The 25,719-nt window shown below is 44.0% G+C and overlaps 1 protein-coding gene across 1 annotated transcript in view; it reads left to right on the top strand.

Moving 5' to 3' along the window:
- Positions 1 to 25,719, top strand: part of LOC134338281 (ephrin type-A receptor 7-like) — a 795,126-nt gene that overhangs the window by 705,720 nt on the left and 63,687 nt on the right. Inside the window, exon 10 of the mRNA XM_063034005.1 lies at positions 25,549 to 25,674. Coding sequence (XP_062890075.1) covers positions 25,549 to 25,674 — 126 coding nt within the window. The remainder of the gene's footprint in view (positions 1 to 25,548; positions 25,675 to 25,719) is intronic.

A 25,719-nucleotide genomic window follows, 5' to 3' on the forward strand; every position in this document is an offset into this window, starting at 1 on the left:
GGGGTAAATCCTAACCTCTTTGCTGTGGAGTTGGCTTGTTCTTCTCGTGACCACGTGGGTTTCCCCAGAATGCTCCAGTTTCTTCTCACATCCTGAAGACTGTGTGGGCTGCTAGGGTAATTACCACTGTAAATTGCCTTACTGTGTAGGTGAGTAGCAGAACGTGAGGGGGGGAGCAAAGTTACCGGAGAGATACTGAAGCTAGTGAATACAGAAGTGTTTTATTCAACAAAGTGAGACACCCTCAGAGGAAGAGGCTTGTTTGACCCAATATTACATGCTAAGGATCAAAGGTAACAGCAGGACAATTTTATAGTTACACTGTGTCTACAATGCTTCCTTTGAATTATACATAGTTTTCACACCTCCTTCTTCGCACACTCAAACTGAGGCTACGTCCACACTAGACCGGATAAATCCATACCGAAGCTTTTTCTCTTCGTTTTGACCAGAAAACGGAGATTTTCTAAAACGCCCTCCAGAATGTGTAAATTTGAAACCGCCAGTTGGGCAGAGTAATATGGACGGGGTAAACAGATATTTTTAAAAACGCTGTCACGACGTGCCGGAACAGATGGCGGCAGCGCGGCATTTCATGGTTTTCTTGAACGCAACCCCCCACAACAACTTAACAATTTCGGAACAGATGGCAACGAGACTGAAGCCAGAAGACTTAGAAATGTACTCACCAAATACTTTGACCCATAGCTTACTGAATAAATAAGTATACTCACTTAGCCCTGTTTTCTGTCCTTGCTTGTATGAAGGTGGTTTACCTATTTATGCAAGAACTTCTCTGACATTAGATGTGTAACAGGCTAATGTAACATTGTATGGAAATACAAGATAACTCTGATGCAGACATGTTTTATACATTTAAACAGGTGCTTTATTAATGCAACAGAGTTAGTCAGTTTTTCAATGTTTGTCGTCAGCCGGGTCATACTGTCCGTGAACTCCCTGTCAATTATCTCCATACGCCCCAGTTTTTGTTTTTTTTTAGTTTTAAGTCCTCCTGCGCAAGAGCCAACGGCTGTCCGTCGTTGGCAATATCCTTTCAAGTTTTTCTAGTCTGTAACTGCACAAACGCGCACTTTCACAGCGAGATTTGACAACAAACATGTCACTTGTTTTCTGTAGATGTGTCCTGCACATGCCCAGTAGGAGGAGATTCGGCCAAATACCCGTTTTAATCTGGGTGGATGTATTTTCAAAAACACTTGGTGTGGACACCTATCGTTTTTTACACAAAATTGGCGTTTTCAAAATTATCCGGTCTAGTGTGTATGTAGCCTGAATGTTAATCAGCATTGTCTGCTTTTCAATTAACTGATGTCCACAGCTCCAGGGCTGCATTTTACATTTAACTTGCAATCCACATTTGCGTCTAAAGATTGGTTATTGAAGTTAATATTTTGCTATATAACCTAACTTCAGAACATGTCCTAACACACAAAGAACGTTTGATGGCTTTGGATCTGTACTTGCTGAAATTCAGAAGGGTAAAGGGGGAATCTTATTGAAACCTTTCGAATTTTGAAAGGCCTAGACGAGTAGATGTGGAAAGGATGTTTCCCGTGGTGGGAGAGTCCAGGACAAGAGGGTATAGTCTCAGGATAGAGGGGCGCCCTTTCAAAACAGAGATGCGGAGAAATTTCTTTAGACAAAGGGTGGTGAATGCGTGGAATGTGTTGCCACATGCAGCTGTGGAGGCCAGGTTGTTGGGTGTATTTAAGGTCGAGATTGATAGGTTCTTGATTGGACATGGCATCAAAGGTTACGGGGAGAAGGCCGGGAGATGGGGTTGAGGAGGAGATGAAGAAAAGGATCAGCCATGATTGAATGGCAGAGCAGACTTGGTGGACCAGATGGCCTAATTCTGCTCCTGTGTCTTATGGTCTAACATGGTGTAACTAATAACATGGACTTCATAAGCTGAAGGCCTCTTTGACTTTTAACACAGAACATAGAATTTACAGAAAACATCTCTCAATGTTGCTTTAATGAACAAGAAAAACATTTTCCAAAATTCACTTAAGAAGCATTTCACTCTCTTTAAAATCTTCCTGAATTATATATTTACTGCAGAATGACAGTCTAAAAATACTTTATATGTCCTACCACAACCTCACGAGTGCACTAAATTGAGTAGCAGAATAGCACCTGTGTTAAGCTGCCGTCTTGTGACATTTACACTGCTTCATTGGCCATTTCCTTGCCCATCCTCTTCTCATCAGAAGTGAAATTATAAACGCATCCAATGGAGACTTCTAGGAATGGTTATTGTATCAATCCTTTATATTGCCAGGCAACATTGTAGTCTTGGTACTTTGCACTCAATTTAATCCTATTGTGCAACCAATTCTGGTGTAAAAGCTAGTTGAACAAATGTGTGGGGGAAATCTGGTTGCCTGGAACATGCTTTGATGAGCGAAGGGCGCTGAATCAGCACTTTGGTTTGTTTTAAATAGTTTTAGCTCCACAAGGGATTTTTACTGTCAGGTTAATCCTTTCAATTTTAAGTACTGTCTCAAACTTTTCAGTACTTTCCTGTATTGTGCAAACCACAGATAAGAAATGATAATGAAGGCTCAGTAGATTTAGAAGCCACTCAACATAGGTGGTCCTTTAGAAAGACGTTCTATTAAAAGAATCAATAACCAATGCAGAGCATCTTGATGGAGTATTCTTCTGCAATGCCATTTTGCATATGAATAGAAGACAGAAGAGACTGCAGCTGCTAGAATCTGGAGCAAGGAGTAAAGATTGCTGGAAGATCTCGGCAGATCAAGCAGAATCCATGGAGAGAAGGATCAAGACCCCGCATCAGGACTGAGATTGTATGTGAAAATTACTAGCATTGGGGTGAAGGTACAGGAGCCCAAAGACACATATTCAGCATTTTAGGAACAGCTTCTCCCCGCCCCCCCCCCCCCCCACCATCAGATTTCCTGCCTCACTACCTCACTATTTGTACTACTTTTAAAAATTGTTAGTTTATGTTTCATAAAGCGCGGCCACTTCAGTGGTGATGTCTGTTATTTGTTAAGTAGGGGACCGTGCACAATTCTGGTTTGATGGAGACAGACGTCAGAGTACGGAGGAACATCTGGAGAAACTTCGGAAATGCCCGCTTCGCTGCCACTGTTACTGTGTGGTCTCCGGAGGAGAAGGCCCCGAATCCTCGGCTTTACTTGTTTTGGTGGCCGGGGACGAGGTTAAAGATATGTGCAGGAAAGTTATGAGATGTGCAGGGAGCAGGACTGGAGAGTTTGGATGTTTAACCATGAGTGCTCTGAAAAATGTGGATGTGATTCAGAAAAAAAAGACAAGTGCAGTAAATGACTGCCAATAGAGTATGGAAATACTGTCACATTTGCTGTGATTTACTCTTAAAATGTTTACCCATTTGGAGCTAGGCAGGACTTGATATAAAATTCTCAGATGTGATGTTTATGATTTTGTATCACTTTGACGTACAGTACCTAATAATGAAAATCAATGTTTGCAATCTTGCATTATTTTCATTTCTCCCATTTTGAGTGACACCATGATGAATTTATTATTAGAGCTGAGGGAACAGAAAAAATGTTGTGGATAGGCAGTTTCATGCCCAAACCCAATACAAGTTTTCAAATCTTACTTTGACTACTTCAAAGCGGTCTTTCATTTTTGTACATCCTATGGAATTGCTGTGTACCGTTCAGCTAGGTCTTCAAACTATGAGCAATTCATAGTGGATCAAATTATAAGTATGTTTATCACTTGCAAAGGAAAGTGTCTCCCTCCATATGTTAAGTTGTTGGTAGGTAGCTTCGATCTTACAGCAGAAAACAAACCATTTTTATATGTTTACAAAGTCCAATAATTCATGAACTTCATGTATTTGAGGACGTTCCATCCCATAATTGCGTTCTTTCTATATCTGCATCTGTGCATTTCTCTTTAATCAGTTCATTTATCTTTTGAAGCTTCTTCCCCTGAAGACGGCTGTGTCCTGTTTTTCTCTCTTGCCTCTCCCTACCATAAACACACACCCTGCTATAACGCACCTTCACACTTCTTGAAAGTGCCCATCCAAACCAGCAAAGCACTCTGGGATCACAGAGATTCCATTTTGTCACATTACATTTTACAAAAGTTATAAATTCATTAAGACTTCAGGGTTACAGATATATTTCCACAGAATAGTCCAAATGCCATCAAATTATAGCTTGTCTCAAAAAATTATGTAAAAGAATAAGACATTTTTGCAGGAGAAAATCTGCTGATGCAGGAAATACAAGCAACACATACAAAATGCTGGAGGAACTCAGCAGGCCAGGCAGCATCAATGGAAAAGAGAACAATTGACGATTTAGGCCGAAACTCTTCCTCAGGATTGGAAAAAAAGATGAGAAGTCAGAGTAAGAAAGTGGGGTGAGGGGAGGAAGAAGAACAAGGTGATAGGTGAAACCGGGAAAGGGGGAGGGGTGAAGAAAAGAACTGGGAAGTTGATTAGTGAAAAAGATACAGGGTTGGGGAAGGGGATAGGAGAGACAGAAGGCCAAGGGAAAAGGGAAAGGGAGAGGAACACCAGAGGGAGGCGATAGACAGATAAGGAGATAAGGTGAGAGAGGGAAAGGGGAATGGGGAATCTTGAAGGAGGGGGGACATTACCGGAAGTTCAAGAAATTGATGTTCATGCCTTCAGGTTGGAGGCTACCCAGACGGAATATAAGCTGTTGCTTCTCCAACCGTTTGTGGCCTCATTGCGACAGTAGTAATTTAAACCTTCATTCACTGACTCTTTCTGAAGTAAAGAGGAACATATCTTTAGGAAAGCCTTAATGGAGAACGTTGGAGCAGTTTCCCTGAGTATGGTATGCACAACAGCATTCTTTACCAATGATCCCATCTCTAATAACAAGTGGTAACGTGATTACTGACCCCTTCTCTCAAGTTTATGCCTTGATGTTGCAGCCTAGTTGTAAGGTTTAGTGGTAGAGAAGACAGGTGGAGTATATGGAAAGGTGTGTTGTACATGAATCCTAGAAAGGACAACACTACGAGTTGTGAAGAGAGTTTGGATAGACTGGTCAGAGCAGTGGAAGCTGACCAAAGTCCCAATAGCTGTGTACCAAACTATGAAACATAGATAATGTGTCACAATCATGGATTTGGCAGCACAGTAGATATGGAAATTGTACTTGTGAATATGCACGTGTCAGCTAATTACTATTTAATTGTGATAGTATTTAACTCCAAACTTGTTGTCGTAGTGCTTGTCGAGACTTGGACAGAGCACAGCAACGCTTCGCTGCCTGTTTGCTTTCGGCCTTCCCTAAGAAACTGGACTTTCGAATCAACTGACTCTGAAGACTAGTGGTATTCGTTTAATGTTTAGACTTTCTTTTCAGCTACAGTATAGGCTTTGTTTTCCATTTGAGAGTTTTAGTTAATGGCCCTACTTGGCCTAGTGTTTGTTTTATTTTCCCTTTAACACTGTTCGCATTAAAGTTTGTGAACTATTGACCTGCTTCAGTGTCTATCGCTCTGCACTTGGGCCATAGCCAAACCTGTTAACATAATCCGGTGCTCCCGATGTGGCCTTCTATATATTGGCGAGTCCCGACGCAGACTGGGAGATCGTTTTGCTGAACACCTATGCTCTGTCTGCCAGAGAAAGCAGGATCTCCCAGTGGCCACACATTTTAATTCCACATCCCATTCCCATTCTGACATGTCTATCCACGGTCTCCTCTACTGTAAAGATGAATCCACACTCAGGTTGGAGGAACAACACCTTATATTCATGAGGAGGTACTTGGTGTCCCTATCCCAGACCCTTCCACACCTTCGGGACACTTTCTTCGCCGTCTGTAATGGTCCTACCCGCTATTTCATCCTCCGTCGGATCCACGCCTGCAATCGCCGTTTCTTTGACTTTGTCATGTTAGGCAAAGATCGCAAGATCTTACATCTACGGACTGCAGAGCCTACCGGCCCCGACGCTAGCAGGCATGAACTTTCAGTTGCGGCCCCTGCCGTTGGTCTCGGCGGCTCCAACACCTCAGGACATATTCAAAACCCGGACTCCAGCAACGACCATGGAGACATTCAAAGCGATCGCGCAACCACCAACTGCGACTCCAGCCTTGAACTCCAGGCCGGGTCTTTATGTGCTGCTGTTGTGACTCCCGTCTCCCCTTCCCCCACCACCACTCCGCAGCCCCGTCTTCCTCAGATCCCACCGTCAGCTCCTGGGCCCTCAGAGGCTCCATCTTCCTCTCACCCCAACCCTCCCCTCTCCATTGACACCCCCAGCCTCCCCCCTCCCCCCTCTGATCCCAGATCTCATCCGTGCCGGGTCTTTACCATCCCCTCCGACCTTCAACTGTCGGAGGCAGAACGCTCTGTTCTCAGTAAGGGCCTCACGTTTGTCCCCCTTCGCCCACACCTCAGCGAGTTCCGTGTTCGCCACGATGCGGAACTTTTCTTCCGCCATCTCCGTCTCCGAGCCTACTTCTTCGGCAAGGACTCTTCCACCCCCACCGATGACCCCTTCTCCCGTCTTCATCCCTCCTCTTCTTCATGGACACCCCGCTCTGGTCTTCTGCCTGCTCTGGATCTCTTTATTGCCAACTGCCGACGGGACATCAACCGTCTCGACTTCACCGCACTTTGTCCCCATTCCAACCTCACTCCTTCGGAACGCTCTGCTCTCCACTCCCTCCGCACTAATCCTAACATTATTATTAAACCCGCTGATAAGGGGGGTGCTGTTGTAGTCTGGCGTACTGACCTCTACCTTGCCGAGGCACAGCGACAACTCGCGGATACCTCCTCTTATTTACCCCTCGATCGTGACCCCACTAAGCAGCACCAGGCCATTGTCTCCCACACTATCAACGACTTTATCCGCTCAGGGGATCTCCCATCCACTGCTACCAACCTTATAGTTCCCACACCCCGCACTTCCCGTTTCTACCTCCTACCCAAGATCCACAAACCTGCCTGTCCTGGCCGACCTATCGTCTCAGCTTGCTCCTGCCCCACCGAACTCGTTTCTGCATACCTCAACACTGTTTTATCACCCCTTGTTCAATCCTTTCCGACCTATGTTCGTGACACTTCTCACGCTCTTAAACTTTTCGATGATTTTAAGTTCCCTGGCCCCCACCGCTTTATTTTCACCTTGGATGTCCAGTCCCTATATACTTCCATCCCCCATCAGGAAGGTCTCAAAGCTCTACGCTTCTTTTTGGATTCCAGACCTAATCAGTTCCCCTCTACCACCACTCTGCTCCGTCTAGCAGAATTAGTCCTTACTCTTAATAATTTCTCCTTTTGCTCCTCCCATTTCCTCCAAACTAAAGGTGTAGCTATGGGCACCCGTATGGGTCCTAGCTATGCCTGCCTTTTTGTTGGGTTTGTGGAACAATCTATGTTCCGTGCCTATTCTGGTATCTGTCCCCCACTTTTCCTTCGCTACATCGACGACTGCATTGGCGCTGCTTCCTGCACGCATGCAGAACTCGTTGACTTTATTAACTTTGCCTCCAACTTTCACCCTGCCCTCAAGTTTACCTGGTCCATTTCTGACACCTCCCTCCCCTTTCTAGATCTTTCTGTCTCTGTCTCTGGAGACAGCTTATCCACTGATGTCTACTATAAGCCAACTGACTCTCACAACTATCTGGACTATTCCTCTTCCCACCCTGTCTCTTGCAAAAACGCCATCCCCTTCTCGCAATTCCTCCGTCTCCGCCGCATCTGCTCTCAGGATGAGGCTTTTCATTCTAGGACGAGGGAGATGTCTTCATTTTTTAAAGAAAGGGGCTTCCCTTCCTCCACTATCAACTCTGCTCTTAAACGCATCTCCCCCATTTCACGTACATCTGCTCTCACTCCATCCTCCCACCACCCCACTAGGAATAGGGTTCCCCTGGTCCTCACCTACCACCCCACCAGCCTCCGGGTCCAACATATTATTCTCCGTAACTTCCGCCACCTCCAACGGGATCCCACCACTAAGCATATCTTTCCCTCCCCCCCTCTCTCTGCATTCCGCAGGGATCGCTCCCTACACAACTCCCTTGTCCATTCGTCCCCCCCATCCCTCCCCACTGATCTCCCTCCTGGCACTTATCCGTGTAAGCGGAACAAGTGCTACACATGCCCTTACACTTCCTCCCTTACCACCATTCAGGGCCCCAAACAGTCCTTCCAGGTGAGGCATCACTTCACCTGTGAGTCGACTGGGGTGATATACTGCGTCCGGTGCTCCCGATGTGGCCTTTTATATATTGGTGAGACCCGACGCAGACTGGGAGACCGCTTTGCTGAACATCTACGCTCTGTCCGCCAGAGAAAGCAGGATCTCCCAGTGGCCACACATTTTAATTCCACATCCCATTCCCATTCTGACATGTCTATCCACAGCCTCCTCTACTGTAAAGATGAAGCCACACTCAAGTTGGAGGAACAACACCTTATATTCCGTCTGGGTAGCCTCCAACCTGATGGCATGAACATTGACTTCTCCAACTTCCGCTAGGCCCCACCTCCCCCTCGTACCCCATCTGTTACTCTTTTTAATGCACACATTCTTTCTCTCACTCTCCTTTTTCTCCCTCTGTCCCTCTGAATATACCGCTTGCCCATCCTCTGGGTCACTCCCCCCCCCCCCGTCTTTCTTCCCGGACCTCCTGTCCCATGATCCTCTCGTATCCCCTTCTGCCTATCACCTGTCCAGCTCTCGGCTCCATCCCTCCCCCTCCTGTCTTCTCCTATCATTTTGCATCTCCCCCTCCCCCTCCAGCTTTCAAATCCCTTACTCACTCTTCCTTCAGTTAGTCCTGACGAAGGGTCTCGGCCTGAAACGTCGACTGCACCTCTTTCTATAGATGCTGCTTGGCCTGCTGCGTTCACCAGCAACTTTGATGTATGTTGCTTGAATTTCCAGCATCTGCAGAATTCCTGTTGTTTGCGTTTAAATTCACTACTGCGAAGCCTCTTCCGGTGATGCCTACACCGAAGAAGTTTAGATCCTCTCTTCGACGGGAGTTCAGTGAAACCATCTCTCACTGCTCCCCATCTGTGATTTCTTCGGCTCTTCAACTTTTCGACCAGACTTTGACTCAAACTCGCTATCACTGCCATGTATCCTTTCTTGGAACGTGCCTCCGTCGCCAACTTACTCCAGTTGGCTTTAGGATTCGTTTCCAAGCCTCTCAATTTGGACCTTCTGAGGATCCCAGGTACTCACATTTTATTGACTCTGCCTCTCGCCGCTTCTCCCGTCAAGCTCTGAAGGCGACGCTCTCCGCCATGAGGAGGTACTTGGTGTCCCTATCCCAGACCCTTCCACACCTTCGGGACACTTTCTTCGCCGTCTGTAATGGTCCTACCCGCTATTTCATCCTCCGTCGGATCCACGCCTGCAATCGCCGTTTCTTTGACTTTGTCATGTTAGGCAAAGATCGCAAGATCTTACATCTACGGACTGCAGAGCCTGCCAGCCCCGACGCTAGCAGGCATGAACTTTCAGTTGCGGCCCCTGCCGTTGGTCTCGGCGGCTCCAACACCTCAGGACATATTCAAAACCCGGACTCCAGCAACGACCATGGAGACATTCAAAGCGATCGCGCAACCACCAACTGCGACTCCAGCCTTGAACTCCAGGCCGGGTCTTTATGTGCTGCTGTTGTGACTCCCGTCTCCCCTTCCCCCACCACCACTCCGCAGCCCCGTCTTCCTCAGATCCCACCGTCAGCTCCTGGGCCCTCAGAGGCTCCATCTTCCTCTCACCCCAACCCTCCCCTCTCCATTGACACCCCCAGCCTCCCCCCTCCCCCCTCTGATCCCAGCTCTCATCCGTGCCGGGTCTTTACCATCCCCTCCGACCTTCAACTGTCGGAGGCAGAACGCTCTGTTCTCAGTAAGGGCCTCACGTTTGTCCCCCTTCGCCCACACCTCAGCGAGTTCCGTGTTCGCCACGATGCGGAACTTTTCTTCCGCCATCTCCGTCTCCGAGCCTACTTCTTCGGCAAGGACTCTTCCACCCCCACCGATGACCCCTTCTCCCGTCTTCATCCCTCCTCTTCTTCATGGACACCCCGCTCTGGTCTTCTGCCTGCTCTGGATCTCTTTATTGCCAACTGCCGACGGGACATCAACCGTCTCGACTTCACCGCACCTTGTCCCCATTCCAACCTCACTCCTTCGGAACGCTCTGCTCTCCACTCCCTCCGCACTAATCCTAACATTATTATTAAACCCGCTGATAAGGGGGGTGCTGTTGTAGTCTGGCGTACTGACCTCTACCTTGCCGAGGCACAGCGACAACTCGCGGATACCTCCTCTTATTTACCCCTCGATCGTGACCCCACTAAGGAGCACCAGGCCATTGTCTCCCACACTATCAACGACTTTATCCGCTCAGGGGATCTCCCATCCACTGCTACCAACCTTATAGTTCCCACACCCCGCACTTCCCGTTTCTACCTCCTACCCAAGATCCACAAACCTGCCTGTCCTGGCCGACCTATTGTCTCAGCTTGCTCCTGCCCCACCGAACTCGTTTCTGCATACCTCGACACTGTTTTATCACCCCTTGTTCAATCCCTTCCGACCTATGTTCGTGACACTTCTCACGCTCTTAAACTTTTCGATGATTTTAAGTTCCCTGGCCCCCACCGCTTTATTTTCACCTTGGATGTCCAGTCTCTATATACTTCCATCCCCCATCAGGAAGGTCTCAAAGCTCTACGCTTCTTTTTGGATTCCAGACCTAATCAGTTCCCCTCTACCACCACTCTGCTCCGTCTAGCAGAATTAGTCCTTACTCTTAATAATTTCTCCTTTTGCTCCTCCCATTTCCTCCAAACTAAAGGTGTAGCTATGGGCACCCGTATGGGTCCTAGCTATGCCTGCCTTTTTGTTGGGTTTGTGGAACAATCTATGTTCCGTGCCTATTCTGGTATCTGTCCCCCACTTTTCCTTCGCTACATCGACGACTGCATTGGCGCTGCTTCCTGCACGCATGCAGAACTCGTTGACTTTATTAACTTTGCCTCCAACTTTCACCCTGCCCTCAAGTTTACCTGGTCCATTTCTGACACCTCCCTCCCCTTTCTAGATCTTTCTGTCTCTGTCTCTGGAGACAGCTTATCCACTGATGTCTACTATAAGCCTACTGACTCTCACAACTATCTGGACTATTCCTCTTCTCACCCTGTCTCTTGCAAAAACGCCATCCCCTTCTCGCAATTCCTCCGTCTCCGCCGCATCTGCTCTCAGGATGAGGCTTTTCATTCTAGGACGAGGGAGATGTCTTCATTTTTTAAAGAAAGGGGCTTCCCTTCCTCCACTATCAACTCTGCTCTTAAACGCATCTCCCCCATTTCACGTACATCTGCTCTCACTCCATCCTCCCACCACCCCACTAGGAATAGGGTTCCCCTGGTCCTCACCTACCACCCCACCAGCCTCCGGGTCCAACATATTATTCTCCGTAACTTCCGCCACCTCCAACGGGATCCCACCACTAAGCATATCTTTCCCTCCCCCCTCTCTCTGCATTCCGCAGGGATCGCTCCCTACACAACTCCCTTGTCCATTCGTCCCCCCCATCCCTCCCCACTGATCTCCCTCCTGGCACTTATCCGTGTAAGCGGAACAAGTGCTACACATGCCCTTACACTTCCTCCCTTACCACCATTCAGGGCCCCAAACAGTCCTTCCAGGTGAGGCATCACTTCACCTGTGAGTCGACTGGGGTGATATACTGCGTCCGGTGCTCCCGATGTGGCCTTTTATATATTGGTGAGACCCGACGCAGACTGGGAGACCGCTTTTCTGAACATCTACGCTCTGTCCGCCAGAGAAAGCAGGATCTCCCAGTGGCCACACATTTTAATTCCACATCCCATTCCCATTCTGACATGTCTATCCACGGCCTCCTCTACTGTAAAGATGAAGCCACACTCAGGTTGGAGGAACAACACCTTATATTCCGTATGGGTAGCCTCCAACCTGATGGCATGAACATTGACTTCTCTAACTTCCGCTAGGCCCCACCTCCCCCTCGTACCCCATCTGTTACTCTTTTTAATGCACACATTCTTTCTCTCACTCTCCTTTTTCTCCCTCTGTCCCTCTGAATATACCTCTTGCCCATCCTCTGGGTCACCCCCCCCCGTCTTTCTTCCCGGACCTCCTGTCCCATGATCCTCTCGTATCCCCTTCTGCCTATCACCTGTCCAGCTCTCGGCTCCATCCCTCCCCCTCCTGTCTTCTCCTATCATTTTGCATCTCCCCCTCCCCCTCCAGCTTTCAAATCCCTTACTCACTCTTCCTTCAGTTAGTCCTGACGAAGGGTCTCGGCCTGAAACGTCGACTGCACCTCTTTCTATAGATGCTGCTTGGCCTGCTGCGTTCACCAGCAACTTTGATGTATGTTGCTTGAATTTCCAGCATCTGCAGAATTCCTGTTGTTTACCTTATATTCCGTCTGGGTAGCCTCCAACCTGATTGCATGAACATTGACTTCTCAAACTTCCACTAATTCCACACCTCCCACTCGTACCCCATCCGTTATTTATTTATATACACACATTCTTTCTCTCTTTCTCCTTTTTCTCCCTCTGTCCCTCTGACTATACTCTTGCCCATCCTCTGTGTTTTCCCCCCTCCCCCTTTTCCATCTCCCTGGGCCTCCTGTCCCATGATCCTCTCATATCCCTTTTGCCAATCAACTGTCCATCTCTTGGCTCCATCCCTTCCCCTCCTGTCTTCTCCTATCATTTTGGATCTCCCACTCCCCCTCCAGCTTTCAAATCCCTTACTCACTCTTCCTTCAGTTAGTCCTGACGAAGGGTCTCGGCCCGAAATGTCCACTGTACCTCTTCCTAGAGATGCTGCCTGGCCTGCTGCGTTCACCAGCAACTTTGATGTGTGTAACATAATGTAGTTGTAAGAAGCCATTCCCCATGGCGGAGGAGTCTAAAACTAAATGGCTATCAGTTTAAGGCGAAAAGTAAGAGGTTTAGAGGGGATCTGAGGAAGAATTTCTTTCACCTAGTGGATGGTTGCTGGGGAGGTGGCAGAGGCAGGCACTCTGAAACATTTAGGAAGCATCTGGACAATCATAGAACATAGAAATCTACAGCACATTACAGGCACTTTGGCCCACAGTGTTGTGCCGTCCATGTAATCTACTCCAGAGACTGCCTAGAATCTCCTTATCGCATAGCCCTCTATTTTTCTAAGCTCGCTGTACTTATTCAAGAGTCTCTGAAAAGACCCTATCATATCCACTATCACTGGCGGTGCATTCCATGCACCCACAGCTCTCTGTGTGAAAAACCTACCCCTGGCATCCTCTCTGTACCTACTCCCAAGCAAGTTAAAACTACGCCTCCTCATGTTAGTCCTGTGGAAAAGTCTCTAGCTATCCACACGATTGATGCCTCTCATCATCTTATACACCTCTATCAGGTCACCTCTCATCCTCCGTCGCTCCAAGAAGAAAAGGTTGGTTCACTCAACCTGTTCTCATAAGGCACACTCTCCAATCTAGGCAGCATCCTTGGAAATCTCCTCTGCACTCTCTCAATAGCATTCACATCGTTCCTGTAGCGAGGTGACCAGAATACTGAATTGTAAAGGCATAGCAGGCTAAGGATCAAGTGCTTATCGATAGGATTAGTACAGATAGGCTCTGAACAGTTGGTATGAAGCCAATGAGCTGACGTGTCTATATCTATAAGACATGAATACAATCCCTTGATTGCTTTTGTGCTGATCATTTAGTTCAGCACTGGCACAATAAATTCTACTGTAGTAGCTACCGTCCAAGAGTGACCTGGCTTGTTGCTCTAATTCTTTCCACAAGTTAACAGGAATGTGTAGCTTCCAATGTGCATTTTACTATGATGGTGTAGAGGCTGGAAGCCGAAGATAGCCCTGCCCTGGGGTTGGAGGTCCGTGCATGTGTTAGGGCGGGTCAATGTCAGAGAGGAATGAGGCTTACTTTACTGTTGCTGTGTTGTTCTGTTTTATCGTGTTCTGGGTTCTGCCAAGCATGGAGGACATCCTATGTTGGTTCTGGAATGTGTGGCAACACCTGCAGGCTGCCACCAGCATATCCTTGGGTGTTAGCACTAACAGCGCATTGTCAACGTGTATCGAAATCTGAATCTAAATCCAGAGAAAGGCATCTATGTCTTATTCCTCTGGGACAACACATTCACTACAATGCATTGAGCCATTGTCCTGTCACAGCAACTTGACAGTAATTAATGAGATGTAATTATAAATAGCTAAAAATTTGCATCAATAACAAAACAGCTCTAATTAATCACTTTTTCAAACTAGGGTGACATTTAATACATTCATCCCGGTCTTTCAAATGAGTTTATTTAGTCTTTTGTAATTGGTGGTATTCATGTACACAGCTCCAAGGGATAGGAGTTCTATTTGCTAAATGAAAGATCCACAGTAAATAAAGGAGGTGAGTGGTACCGTAAAATTAAAGAAGAAAGCATTGTAAGTATGCAGAGAGCAGCATAATTCAGAGAGGTATAGTAAATATAAAAATGATAGTACAAACTACAAATATAAATACAAATGGTATGAGAAAAATTATAAAATTATATTAAAAAAAGAAAGGTTCTAAAAGAAATCATTCCTGAAGGACCTGGTGGGTAAATTTTTAATAAACAAAAATGAAGAGATCAGGAATGGTTTATGCATACACTTATAAAGATTTCTTGTTTTCCGAATTATTCCTTTAGACTGGAACACTGTAAATACAGTTAGTTAATTACAGAAGTATGAACCGAAGACTAATCAGCTGAATATCAACTGAGGACTGTAATTAAAGGCAGACTAATTCAGCTCTTAGAGCATGTTACAGTGCTCAGAAAAGGCCAGTGTGAAATTGTAAAGGGTGGATTATGTGTTCCAAATCTAATTGAAATTTTGAAGAAGTATAAATAATAAACAGGGGAATATCTATGGATCTAATTTATATGGTCTGTCAAAATGCATTCAATATGGTCCCTCAGAAGAGACTATGAGCTATAATTGAAGTTCATGGAATTGAACAAAAATTATTGACCTGGTTAGAAGAGTGGCTGGGATAATGGAAAGGGGAGTAGGGAAAATGAATATGAACATGAATTGAAAGACAATGTCTCAGAGTGATCCATGTGGACATGTGCTGAATCTTCAATTATTCATTATTTTTATTAATAACTTAGAAAGTACAATCAAAGTTTGTCAATAATTGGAGTCATGATATGTAAAGCAGAAATAGTCAAGTTATGAATTGAGGAACAGGGAGATGCAGTGTTTCAATAGAAATCGTGCATTCAGATTAAAATTAGATAGATTAGAGTTTTTTTTTAATTGATGCAAATTTAGAACAAATACAACAAAACATAGAGATTTGCAAGTTGTCGAGTCAGCCAACTAATCAGAAGACATTTTGGACCAGACATATTTCTAACTGGAGAGCTTGATCATAAAGTGGTGTACAGATTTACCAGAATGTTATCAGGAGTTGCTGTAACAGGAGAAATTACGTAAACTGACCTTATACAGAATGTAGAAGTTTAAGAGGTGATTTAATTGCATTTTAAGAATACTTAACTATGGTGTAGACAGAGCAAAAAAATAGGACATCCCCTGAAAATCAGTGCTTAAGCATTCAAGGAAGGGAGTTATTCCTTGAGCACTGAATGATATGGCAATCTTTCTCATATAAGTTTGGCTGATAAATAATTCTAACTCTGATGAATAATAATAATAATAATAATAATAATAATAACTTTCAGTGAGTGGTGGGTTTTTGCTAGGCAATAGGCAATATAGCACTGTCAGAGCAGTGCTGCCAGGATAATCAAGAACACGGCCCACCCAGCCAACACACTTTTCGTCCCTCTTCCTTCCGGGAGAAGGCTCAGGAGCTTGAAGACTCATATGGCCAGATTTGGGAACAGCTTCTTTCCAACTGTGATAAGACCGCTGAACGGATCCTGACCCGGATCTGGGCCGTACCCTCCAAGAATCCGGACCTGCCTCTTGGTTTTTTTGCACTACCTTACTTTCCATTTTTCTATTTTCTACTTATGATTTATAATTTAAATTTTTACTATATACTAATTTTTACTATTTCTAATATTTTTACTATTTAATATTTGTAATCCAGAGAGCGAGAAGCGCAGAACCAAATACGGCTGTGGTGATTGTACGTTCTAGTATCAATTGTTTGGTGACAATAAGGTATAAAGTTATAGTGGACATAGAGTTAGGTGGATGAAGTTTGGTTATAGATCAGTCATAGAATGGCAAAGCAGACTCGAGAGATTAAATGCAGAGCAACACACTCAGAATGCTGGAGGAACTCAGCAGGTCAGGCAGCATCTATAGAAATGAATAAACTGTCAACATTTTGGGCCGAGACCCTTCAGCAGGACTGGAAAGGAAGAGGTGGAAGTCAGAATACAAAGTTGGCGGGAGTGCAAGCTAGAAGTTGACAGGTGAAGCCAGGTGGGTGGGGAGGTAGGATGAAGTAGGAAGCTAGGAGGTGATAGGTGGAAAAGGGGTGGAGACGAAGGAATCTGATAGGAGAGTGGACCATGGAACAAAAGGAAGGAGGAGGTGCATCAAGCAGAAGCGATAGTCAGGTGAAGAGAAGAAGTAAGAGTGGGGCCAGAGTGGGAAATTGAAGAAGTGGGAAAGGAGAGGGGAAAATGTTATTGGAAGTTAGAGAGGTCCCTGTCAATGCCATCAAGTTGGAAGCATTAGATGACATATGAGGTGCTGTTCCTCCAAACCAAAAGTGGCCTCGTTGTGGCAGAAAAGGAGACCATGGTCTGACATGTTGGAAAGGGAATGGAAATTTGAATTTAAATATTTGGCCAGCAAGAACTTCTGCTATTTGCAGATATAGTGAAGGTGGTCGCCAAGGCTATCCACCAATCTAAATCGGGTCTCACCAATCTAAAATAGACCATATCAAGAGCACAGAATGCAGTAGACGACCCCAAAAGTTTCGCAGGTGAGTTGTTGTATCACCTGGAAGGACCTGTTTGGGGCCCTGAATGGAGGTGAGGGAGAAGGTGAATGGACTGGAGTAGCAGCTCTTCCTGGCCCTGAGAGGGGTCCTTTCAGGGGGCAAGTAAGAGGAGTTATCTGAGAGTTGCTGTCTGGCCTTGGCAAGGTAGATGTCAGAGTGCAAGTCTTCAACAGCACCCCCTTTGCCTGCAGGTTTAATGGTGCTGAGAGAGTGGACAAGAGTGCATTCGGAGGGGTTAACGTTTGAAGAGCAGAGAGAAGTGCTGAAATCAAGCCGGTTGGTGTCTTATCAGCAATTAGAGATGAAGAGATACAGAGCAGGCAGAAAACTGGAGTGGGTTGTCCAGGAAGAGGAGGAGGGTTGGAGACAAGAGAAGGGGTCATCAGTTTGGGATGGGGAATCCTCATCAAAGAAGTGGGCTTGGAGATGGAGGCATCAGAAGAAGAACTTGACTTCGTGACTGGTGTGAAACTCAGTGACGTGCGGGAGAATGGGACAAAGGTAAAGCCACTGCTGAAGACAGAACATTCTACTACAGAGAGGAAAAGGCAAAAGGGAGTGATGAAGACACGACAAGGATTAGAGCTGGCATCAGAGAAAGGGGAAGAGAGTTTGTAGCATCAGAGGAGGGGAGGCTTAGGTTGTTCAAAGAAGGTAGGGTGGAAGGAAGATGGAGGCTCTGAAGACCCAAAGAATGACAGGGGTGCCTGAAAGACCTGGGAATGGAGAGCAGATGTATGGCAAGTGGAGCCCAGGAGCCTTGCAGCAGAGAGAAAGGTTTCAGTCTGGGGGTGGAGGTGCCAAGGTCAGGGCTGGAGCTGGAGGCTGTGTAACTTGTGATCTGAAGGCACCTGGGGTCATTGGAACCAAAGCAGGTAATGGTGGTATATGTGGTCCGGAGCTGTCGGGGCCAATGGATTGTTTGTCTTGGAAGAGAAGAGTTGGGAGTTCTTGAAAGGGTTTACCTAAAATGAAATACCAATGTGGTGAAGCCATTCTAGCTTCTGGTTTCTTCTCCCTTCCTTTCCTCTTGCTAGAGGGTATTGGCCTGAAATGTCTGCTGTCTATTCATTTCCGTAGATGCAGCCTGACCTGCTGAGTTTCTCCAGCATTTCGTGTATCTGACTCTGGAGCTCCAGCGTTTTCAGACACTCTTGTGCTTGTAACAGACATTTGGTTTTCCTTCTGATTGAATGGAACCTGCATCACAAAATATCAGAAAGTGGATGGTATCTTAAAACTAGCCCTTTGAGCATTCCTTTCTTTCATTCTCAGTACAGACCCACTCCAATAATCCTGTTTGGGATAACAAAGGGACATACATGAAGCAAATTAGGAAAGATTAAATCCTAAGTAACTTGACATGCCACACCTTATGCATTATATTGGCACACTGAAGGTCTGGGATTTTTATGAGGCACCTATGAGTCTCTTTAATTGAAACCAGTTGAATTTGGCTCTCTGGACATTAGTCTTGCCTCCTTGCTCAGAAAGAAGGTCAATTATTGGAATCATAAGGAATTTATCTGAAATGTCTTTAAACTGCTGCAAATCTAACTGTCCACTATTAATCACCTTGATTTAATTAAAATTTGGAAAGAGTGCATGACAGTTTTTTGCATCCAGTCATTTTGAAATATTATGGATTAGTATGAACACACAGTACTTTGGGAAAACTCTGAAATTAATGCTTTCAGCTTCAGGATAAATTAAAGAGTAATCCACTTAATAATCAGACTATCTTTTTTTAAAATAAAACTGATATGCCAATAACTTATTTTGAGCAGCATGTTACGTGGAATAAGAACTTTTGCTTCATATAAGAAGCCTGAGTAGTTTATTTAGTGAAAATAAAAAAAACTCAGTAAAGTGGTGCAGTGAAGCTAATGAAATTATGAGGTATCATTTCTTTGCAAGTTCAATCTTTGGTGTTGCAGTTCTGGTCTTAATTGAGTTTATTACCACAGGCTGCTGGGAAAGAGTTTTGAGATCATATGATGAATCAGACAAATTTTTTAAAAAAACATTTCAAATAGGCACTGCAAAGTGTTGTTATAATGACAACAAAGGGTTGACAAAGAAGGGCGTTTGTTTTGGTGCAGATGAGATCATTGTGATTTAGTTTGATTTCAATTGAAACACTTTCCATTCTCTGGTGCCCTTTGGTGAGCTCAACATTGATTGCACTGTTATTCAAAGATTGATTGGATGAGACATGGATGATATGGATGGAGCATTGATCTAATCAACACAATTAAAGTAGGAAGATGAAAGGAACGGTATTGCACTGGTTCACCATCATTAATACAGACATGCTTTTGAAAGATTAGGGAACTTTATACTCGACATTACACCATAATATTTTGATATAACTCAGCAAGCTTTATCATGGATCATGCAGAGAAATGGGGAGATGCTATCAGTCTGTGTAAATTAATAGCAGAATTCCAATTGGCATAAATGTCAACTCTAAAACTTAAATTCCATTTGAACCACATTTCAACATTCCTTCTTCCTTCTTTATTGATTGTATCAGGTGGGATCTTATAGCATTTTTCATTGTAGTTTGTGTATGGCTATAATCTTCATTACATAGGAAACAGAATTGATAGAACATTCAACCTCTTTTGCATATGACACAATTTGATAAGGCAATACCTAATCTTTTACCTCAGTGCCATTTAACTGCACCAAATCTATTGTTGCTGACTTTCTAAATAAATTTAAAAAATGATGGCTTACTTTCTTGAATGTCTTTCTCAGTGACTGAGCCCCAAATGTCCATTTGGGTAAAGAATTCCAAACATTTCACTACTTCTGGGTGAAGAACTTACTTCCCCTCATTGTCCTGAATGGCTGACCCATCATTTTGCGACGGTGAACCCTAGTTCTGGACATTACAACCATGGGAAACATTATCCCTGCATCGACACGCACAAGTGCTGTGAAAGAACTTTGTATATGAAAACCATATTTCATCTTTCAAAATTCAAAAGAGTTAGGTCCAGTCTTCTTAGTCCTTTAAAATATGAAAGACTCAGCATCCTCAGAATCATTCTGGTGAGGCTTTGCCTCATGTAGCTAGTAAGATACAGATACTTTAGCCAATATTGAACATGGGTTGGATGCAAGAAAGAATTCTATTGGCTACTTTCTATAGAATACACTCTGAATGCAATTTTATTGAAGGCAAAGGAGCTAAATATCAAGTGTCATATCACATATGTATGTTTACAATATGATATCACTAACTTACTTCTTAACTATGTCTGGTTTTCATTTTGAAATTGCCACATTAGAATGCCTTTCAAAAAAATCTTCAATTAGTGCAAAAGAGTATTAATTGGTGGCATTTTTAATGAGCAGTGGCTATTTATATATCCCTACCCTGCCATATTGTGATTATTCTGTCTATTTCTAAATAAATTAGCTGGAATCATCTTCAATGGTGGTGTCACCTATGCCTACTTTGATTTCTTGCTCTTATCATGAGGGAAGTGAGCTTGAAAATTCAACATGCTGGTCCAAAGACACACATGCACACCTGTTTCCCTCAGTTTTACTCATGTAGAATGGAGGAAATGTACACTAATAGGCACATTGCCTGATATGTAAAGACTCCATCTGTATGGATATGATGGGGGGAGGGGTTGCTACGGAAGGTTTGTTGGAGCACTTTCCGTTTCTTCTTTTTCCAAGACAGATGCTTTTGTCAGTGTATATTAATGTGAAAGGGCCCGGCATGTTTCAAGCAGTTACAGGTTTCTTAAGCCTCTTTTGGAGCTTTCAAATACCAACAAGAGGAACTTAAGGCAAATTCAGCTCATTAGTGCCAAATGAAAAGATGAAAGGCAGAAAATGGTTCGGCACAGCCAAGAAGGGCCAAAGGGCCTGTTTCTGTGCTGTAGTTTCTATGGTTCTATGGAATCCTTTATAAATATGTATAGATAATTTCTTACTGCAATATTATAAATAAAGGCATCCGTTAGTCTTGCGAGACCATGGATCTGCACCTGGAAAGTCTTCACTCTCCAGGGCGCAGACCTGAGCAAGGTTGTATGGAAGACCGGCAGTTGTCCATGCTGCAAGTCTCCCCTCTCCATGACACCGATGTTGTCCAAGGGAAGGGCAAGGGCCGATACAGCTTGGCACCAGTGTCGTCACAGAGCACTGTATGGTTAAGTGCCTTGCTCAAGGACACAACATGCTCCCTCGGCTGGGGCTCAAACTCACGACCTTCAGGTCGCTAGTCCAAATGCCTTAACCACTTGGCCACATACCCAACACACTGCAATATTATTTATTTATTTATTTATTTAGACAGACTCACACACACACACACACACACATATATATATATAATTTTTTTTGTGATGCTCTGGGGTGGGGTTGGAGGGGGAGTGGTCAACAGCCCATCCCTGCATTTCTAATGACCAACACTGTTTATTGTTCTTGAGTTAAAATCATTTCATGGAATTATGCTGGGAGGTTCCAGTTCATTTATTGATACATTTTAGCTTAGGTTTTACTTGTGTATTTGTGGGTCACCCTAATTGTAGCTGGGGTGTGTGATGGTCACTTTCCCGGTCTATATGAGACTGAGCTGTTCTCTCTCCTGGCCACAGTGCCCGGTCTGTTATAACAATTAAATGGTTGTTGAATTAACAAGCTTCCTCGTCTATCATTATGGATCAAGTGCTCGCCACAATATATTCTTTTTTTAAGACTTGGATGTATCTGTTGCTCACCATCCTCTCAAAATTGTCAAGCACTTGCTGCCGTGCTTTTTTTCTCCACTTCGTCCTCCAATATCATCCACACCACTCCGGCCACTTCTGTGGTGTGGCTCTCTGTGAACCCTGGAAACTTTGATAAGGAACAGAACCCTTCCTGCCCTCTGGTCAATTCAGTGGAGTTGCTGCCAATGTGCTACTTCTTAATGTGTAATGGCTGCTTAGTGCAGAGGTTGGAAGTGGGAAATTTTGCAGGTGACATTGAAGCAAAGACTAGATAGTTATTCTGGGTTTAATTTGTAACTTCAGCTTGGAGATAAATATTGAACAAGCACAATGATTTAAGATTCAAAATTCTTTAGTCTTTCTCGTACCTTGCTGATGTAGCACAGGACAGTCAGGGGTAGATGGGACACTTTGATATTTCTTTGCTAATCCCTGCAAAGACTCAAAGTCTATTTCTTGTCAAAGAATGTATCAATTATACAACCTTGAGATTTGCTTGCTCACGGGTAGCCACAAAGCAAGAAACCTGAAAAAAAAATTAAAGAAAAAAAAGAATAAAACTAAAAATAAAAGACTAACAGCCAATGTGCAGGAGAAAGAGAAAAAAAGCACAAATAATGCAAACAATTGAAGCGACCACCAACAATCTGAACCAAAACCATGTCCTCAGATCCGAACTCTGGAGCAGTTTGGTGTAGCCAAAAGCCTCGCTAATTAGTTCATCATATTATCAGGCATGGAGCACAGCAGCCGAGGCAGTCTTCATAGCCTCAGCGCCTTGGAGAGAAGAGTAACCTATGTGAAAAATGAGCAAAATTGGCTTTCTCCCCAGATCTATCTAGGCCAACCAAACACCAAAACAGCAAAAGCCTCCAGCGCCCTTGAAGAGAGGAGTGCATTTTCATCTCCAATCTGGCCCGGCATTTCATTTTGTCCAGGGAGGGGCTTTCACTTTGCAGAGATTATGGTGAAGAAAAATCAGTTATGTTCCTGTGGACAATGAAGAAATTCAGACCCATCAAATTAGCTCAATGCCTAAAGATATCTCCTTTCAGTTTTTTTTTAACCAATGTAGTTTTCTTATAAACAACATGACACTGGAAAGTAAATCTAACAGAATACATTGGCAATAAGTATTCTTTATTCTTCCAGTTTTCTCTGCTAATTTCTCTCTTTCCTCCTGGCATCTAATGAAGTTCAGATACATGACTGTAAGTCAATCCAGCCTAAGTTTGGTGGCTAGTTGTCCAAGTATAATATAGACTATTTCCAATCTGTGATTGCCTGTGAATTATGTTAAGGTGAGAAACCGGATCATTTACAATCTGATGTAAGTAAAGACTCGCTTCCATAGTTAAGATTGTAGGTGGACCTTATATGACTGGCTTGAGGTCATATGTAGAGGTAAAATTATTAGACTTGCATTTGTTATGATAACTGCATTTATCACAATTTTTCAGTTCCTGTGCAAATTCTGGTCATTGATCTTATTCAGTGATTTGGAAAGTAATCTAAACTTTATCCACATACAAGATTAGCCCTACATGTACACGACATGGTTATTTGTTTTTTTTTCAAATAATAAGTAAAATTGGTTTATGTATGTCTGGCATATATAAAGGTGAATCTGCGGAATTTGCTGCCACAAGTGACCGTGGAGGCTAAGCCTTTACGTATATTTAAGTCAGAGGTTGATAGATTCTTGATTGGTCTGCACATGAAGGGATACTGGGAGAAGGCAGGAGATTGGGGCTGAGAGGAAAAATGGAGCAGCCATGATGAAATGGTGGAGCACACGTAATGGGCCAATGGCCTACTTCTTCTCCTATGTCTTGTGGTCATATTGATAGACTACAAGTAAAAATATATTTAAATTATTTCTGCATTATATGGGATGTTGAGCAGGAAACCAATGGATATCCATTTAAAAAAATCACCTTCTGTTCTGAGTAAAAAATTTCACCTATTGCAATTATTTTTGGCACTTGTAAATATTGACTCAATTTCTAATGAAATTCCTACCTTTTGAATAACGTCTTTACAGGGAACATAATAAATACTTGTTCTTTGAATCTGAGCCTGCCATCAAGCCGATCACCATTCTTGCCACTGTAGTCTCTAATGACATGATCAGGTTTGGCAGGCAGGGATGATTGGAAGATGCACAGGAAATAACCTTGGGTGTTGTGAATACTAAAACCCATTTCAGTGGCAACAGTGAGGAAGCAAAATAAAGAATCACAAATAACTTGCCAATGTCCATTCTACTTCAAGCAACAATCCCAAAATAAGCAGATGAAAGATGAGTTGGGTGTCACGGAGAAGTGAGGATCAGCTACAATTGTCCCTCAGCTAAAAGGACCTGCATAGCAGTTACTTCTTTCTCATTAGAAACAATATGAGGCTCAATCACACACTAAGGAATGTAGGATTATGATGTTTTTAGTCCTCAAGAAAGAGGCATAAAACCTGTTGCTCCACATTCATTTTATTAAGCACTAACAGAACAAAGAGAATTAGAAATGCAGGACTGCAAAGGTCTAGTATATAAGAACAAAGAAAACGAATAAAGACTAAAGACAGTAGGGCAACATGTTCAGTCATTCTTATACCCCGTAGATCCAATGATTCTACTCAATTTTGTAGTTAAGAATTAACCAATCTGGGTAGCACTTATTCAAATAATGCAATGCCTGAGAAGCTTCCAAAATCATACAGAGAATTAAGGGACATGCAGAACAATTCTGTGACCACTAGGAAGCATACTGAACAGTTACATGCATATAAGTGATTATATAAAATATAAGCAGGCATAAATAATTCATTGATCAAGGTCAACCACGGATGTTGTGTCCTAGCTATATATGCAAGCCAGGGCAGCATAATATGGAGAGAAAGCCGTTAGCCATGCAGCAAGCTCACCCTCTCCATGCAGCTGATGAATCCAAAGGAAGAGGAGAAACCAATACAGTTTGGCACCAGCGGCATCACAGGAGTAGCCAGTCTGTGTTGAGTTCAACACAGGACTGCCTCAGGGATTTCAGCTCCAGGCGTTTTCTCGGAGTTTACTCCCAAAGCCTTCTCCTTGAGTGTGTATAGCCGCAAGACTGTGGAAGTTTGAAATCAGAGTTGTCCTTCTACTAGATGAGCTGCCAACCATAGCTGATGAGCCCCACTTGCCTGAGGCGACTTGTTTTAAAGCACCAGGAACTCTCCTTTGTCCCTTCTCCTGTCAGTAGAAGTCATTTTGCCAGGCTTAGTAACTAAGTCCCACATGAAGGCCAGGAGTTCGACTTGATTGTCAGAGGCTATTTGAGGTGCATGCTATTGGGAGCATTAAATAGATAGTGGGAGCTTATCCCCAGCTATGACAACACTAATAACCATAACTGCTATTATACAGTCTAATCCAACAGGAGGGATGTGAGGAGAAGACTGAATAGCAGGCATTATGTAGACAACGATGTTCATTGAATGAAAAAAGTCTGCAGTTATAACATGAGGTCATTTGCTTGGGCACCTCTAGTTTTTTACAGCCAATTGATTAATTTATTCAGTTCCTATACATGGTGGCAATAAAGCACGAGTATCAGTGGCAACTTATTCTGGGTAAGTGACGACTGAGGGATGTTCATTGTCCAGGATACTTCAAGATCCCTTTGGGAGCCAATTACAGTATTTTGATAATGTCGGAAACTTGTGTTTACAGCTCTGTAAACATGGATTATCTTTCTGTTACAGTTAAGATCCCAAGTCGAAGAACCTACATTGATCCAGACACCTATGAAGACCCTGTACAAGCAGTGCATCTTTTTGCCAAAGAACTGGACCTTTCCTGTATCAAAATTGAGAGAGTTATTGGAGGAGGTATTGAACATTTACTTACATCCAGCGCATAGAGAAAGGGAGCAA

Source organism: Mobula hypostoma, chromosome 26, assembly GCF_963921235.1.
Source record: "Mobula hypostoma chromosome 26, sMobHyp1.1, whole genome shotgun sequence".
NCBI classification, from domain to species: Eukaryota; Metazoa; Chordata; class Chondrichthyes; order Myliobatiformes; family Myliobatidae; genus Mobula; species Mobula hypostoma.